Here is a 4006-nt window from a genome sequence, read left to right as displayed (position 1 = left end):
TAAATGAAACGCCATCACTTTTCTTTGTCAACTTTACACAAAATACACATTTGCATTATTATTTTTATTATGATTATTATTTCACATATTTGTTATTGTTGTAAAAATAAGTATATAAATGCACTTTTGACAATTTTAAATAGCACTCTTTATTTTGAGCTTAAAAAATCTGTAACATGATTAATGATTACAGTAAAATATTACGATTGAAAAATTAAACTAAAATTTACTTACCTTTGTCTAGCAATCACAAACAAGAAAAGAGAGAAAATGAAAAACGGAAATGTTACTAAAAATTTCGAAGTCTCCAAGTCAGCTGTTTGTCATGATTGCCAGACAAAGGTTTTTAAATTATTCGCAATTTTCGGCAACATTCTCCTCCCCGCAGGCGACCCCAATGTCGTTTGCGTCAACTTTGCCGATATCCAGAATGGCCAGCTTTACGGCAGGGCGCTCCAAAAAGCCTTTTGTTGTTTTGACCTTAGCTCGTCTTACTTGGCCGTCTTTCGCTACAGTTGTCTCGATAACTATGCCTTTTACCCAAGTATTTCTCTTAGCCGTTTCATCAACTATCAGCACAACGTCTCCTACCGTAATGGGTTTCACTTTATTGAACCATTTGCCGCGACGCGTTAATGTCGGAAGTATCTCACGCACCCATCGTCGCCAAAATTGATTTGCAAACATCTCAGATTGTAGCAGGCACATCTTTGGATCGATTCTCTTAGCATCACAAAATGGTTTCAAACCATTAGCGCTCCCCAACAAGAAATGGTTTGGAGTTATTGGATCCTCATCTTCACTATCGAGTGACACGTAGGTTAAAGGACGCGAGTTGATGATCATTTCAACTTCAAGTAATGCAGTACGTAAACTTTCATCCGTAAAACGTTGAGATGGCGAAATTTGATACAGCACTGTCTTAATTGTTCTAATCAGTCGCTCCCACGCTCCTCCCATATGTGGTGCTGCCGGTGGATTAAATTTCCAGTCTATTCCTTGATGAGCTAGCTTGTGTTGCATAACCGAGGAATCAATGTTCTTCAACTCCTTTCTTAAAACGTTCTCGACACCGTGAAAATTCGTTGCATTATCGCTGTAGATAGGTTCTCCTCGTCTGGCAATAAAATTTCTTAAACACATTAGGCATGAGTCAGTACTAAGACTATGGGCGATTTCGATGTGAACGGCTCTGATAGTCAAACAAGTTATTATAACACCCCACCTTTTCAGTGCTTTGCGATTCTCAATAACCACCATTGGTCCAAAATAATCAATACCCACATGAGTGAATGGACGTTGAAAAGCTGCTAGTCGTGCTGGGGGAAGTAAGGCCATTTGCGGCGCTTGAGGTATTGCCGATGAAATTTTACATACGTTGCAGTTTCGTCGCATCGATTTGAATAATGGTCTTAATTTTGGTATGAAATACAATTGTCTGACCTCATTTAAAGCAGTTTCATGTTGGATGTGATAAAATCGTTCATGATAGTGCGCACATATAAGGTACGATACTCTATGTTTTGGCGGTAAGAAAATAAAATCAGTTTGAGGTTTACACTCATTCGTAAAGTTACTCGCTCTGTTTTTTACTCTTATGAGCTCATTGTTATCCATATACACCTGCAACCTATATAACGGACTGTTCCTTTCTATTATTCTCCCCATTTTCAGTGTCGACCAATCTTCAAGTAGTTCCTGTTGCACGCTTTTGTATATTAAGAGCTTCGCGCGCTCAATATGTTGAACAGTCAAAATAGCATTGAAACCGCCACAACGAGCCTTTAGTTTCCCAATGTAGAGTAGCCAATTTGCAACTACACGATACAACTTGATCCAGGATGAAAAATATTCATAATTGAAACATGGTTGTGTCTCGCGATGATATAAAAATTTTGCACGAGTTTCACTGGTCTCCATCGGACCTAAGTCCACCTCAGTTGGCCATTTATCCTCGTCTTGTAGCAAAAATTCTGGTCCTTCGACCCACCGCTGCACATATTCGGGACTTTGTTTTGTTTTCGTTGCACTGTCTGCAGTATTTAATTTCGTCGGTACCCATCTCCACTCTTCGACGGTTGATGCTTCTTGAATTTCTGCAATGCGAAACATTACGAATTGTTGAAATTGACGTGGATCACCACGCAACCACTTTAGCACCGTTTTGGAATCGCTCCAAATGAAACGCTTTTTAATATCAAATGTGTGTACTTTACATATTGTATTCATAAGCCGTGTGCCAATTACAGCAGCTTGTAGCTCCATTCTTGGAATAGACATCGGTCGCATTGGAGCGACTTTGGTTTTTGCTGTTACGATCCTCATACTTACTCCATATTTATCTTTAATGCGGAAGTATGATACAGCTGCATAAGCAAACTCACTCGCATCTACGAATGTATGAATTTGTACATCACATGAACTTTCTTTTATGTATGGTGAATAACAACGGGGTACAGAAATATTAGCAAAAATAGGCATGCAGGCAACCCAAGCTAACCACTTGCCCATAAGATCGGGTACCAGTGGTTGATCCCAGTCGATTCCGCTTCTCCAAATATCCTGAATAAGTATTTTTAAATATGATGTGAGGCAAGCTGCCAGTCCCAATGGATCAAAAATGGACATTAAAATTTGAAGTACTTCTCTTTTAGTGGGTACAATTTCATCTGCAAAAACATTACGACGTAAACGAACGAATTTTAAAACATATTTAAAGCAATCTGACTTCGGGTCCCAATACATGCCGAGAATTTTTTCGATCGGAAGTGTGTCGATATTATTATCAAACGACTTACCCGTCTGTTCACCATGTTCGTTTAACGCAGCTAAAACTTCTGGTGCATTACTTGTCCAGCTTCTCATATGGAAACCACCTTGTTCATGTATGTTGCGAACTGCCTCGGCTAATGCTATTGCTTGTTCAATGGAATTTGTTGAATCTATAAAGTCATCCACGTAATGATTGTTTTTAATAGCGTACACTGCTCTAGGATTTTCAGCTATAAATCTTTCTGCGTTAAGGTTTCGAATAAAATGCGCTATATATGGTGAACATCGCGCACCAAAGCTAACTACATTTAATTTATAAACGCAAATATTTTTAAATGTCTCGCTGAACCATAGAAATTTCTGAGCATCAGTATCTGCTTCTTGTACTAGAATTCGATGAAACATTTCAGCAATGTCACCACAGACAGCTATTCTTCCTATACGAAAATTTAATAATATGTTTATAAGTGGTCGCAGCATATCCGGCCCCTTCAGCAAAAAATCGTTTAGTGACACTCCTTCAGCTTTGGCTGCAGCATCCCAAACTAATCTATGCTTTTTCGGTTTAAGTAGATTGCGCACAATAAAAATTGGTAAATACCAAATCTTCCCACCTCGCTCGTTAATTGCTTCTGCTGGCAACTCAGTTGCGTAGCCCTTGCTGACTAAAGTAGTGATTTGTTCCTTTAGCTTTTGACACAATTCAGGGTCCCCATGCATTTTTCGACGTAAGCACTCCGCTCGACGTAATGCCATCGGCAAGCTATTTGGCAATTCGACCGTATCGGTGTTCCATGGCAAATTGACAACGTAGCGGTTTCCGCGTAACTGGCACTTGCGCATTATTTCCTCTGCTCGCTGATCCTCAACTGAAAGTAATTCTGCTTTTGGGGTAGCCACCGCGACATTCTCGTTTACTATAAATGTCTTTACTAACTCATGAAGCTCCCTATCAGCTTCTTGTCCACAGCTACATTTGTGTAGGTTTAAGTTGTTACGGTGGTTTAATTCACCACCACCAAAAACTGTCCAACCAAGACGTGTTTTCACCGCCACGGGTTCTTGCCAGCCACCCTCCCTCACCTTAAGTGCTGAAATTAAATTTGGATTATTTACGCCGATAATCAGCATGGGGACAGCATTTGTATAACTTGCTAGAGGCAAGCCATCTAAATGCGGATACCCTTGTTTTATTTTATCAGCTGCAAAAGATTCTGCTGACATGCGTAAGTTG

At 39.7% G+C, this 4006-nt stretch overlaps 1 protein-coding gene across 1 annotated transcript; it reads right to left on the bottom strand.

Moving 5' to 3' along the window:
- Positions 1 to 351: 351 nt before the first annotated feature.
- LOC119665032 lies at positions 352 to 3996 on the bottom strand. The gene has a single exon (XM_038074363.1). The coding sequence runs from the start codon at positions 3994 to 3996 to the stop codon at positions 352 to 354; it is 3645 nt and encodes a 1214-aa protein (XP_037930291.1).
- Between the last annotated feature and the right edge of the window lie 10 nt (positions 3997 to 4006).

This window comes from Teleopsis dalmanni, unplaced genomic scaffold (assembly GCF_002237135.1).
Source record: "Teleopsis dalmanni isolate 2A unplaced genomic scaffold, ASM223713v2 unscaffolded_contig_3275, whole genome shotgun sequence".
Lineage (NCBI taxonomy): Eukaryota > Metazoa > Arthropoda > Insecta > Diptera > Diopsidae > Teleopsis > Teleopsis dalmanni.
The sequence above is the reverse complement of the archived record's forward strand: the minus strand, read 5'-3'. Positions and strand labels throughout refer to the sequence as shown.

Coding starts and splice junctions, on each gene's coding strand:
- LOC119665032 (XM_038074363.1), bottom strand. CDS start 3,996: ATGTCAGCAGAATCTTTTGCAGCTGATAAAATAAAACAAGGGTATCCG.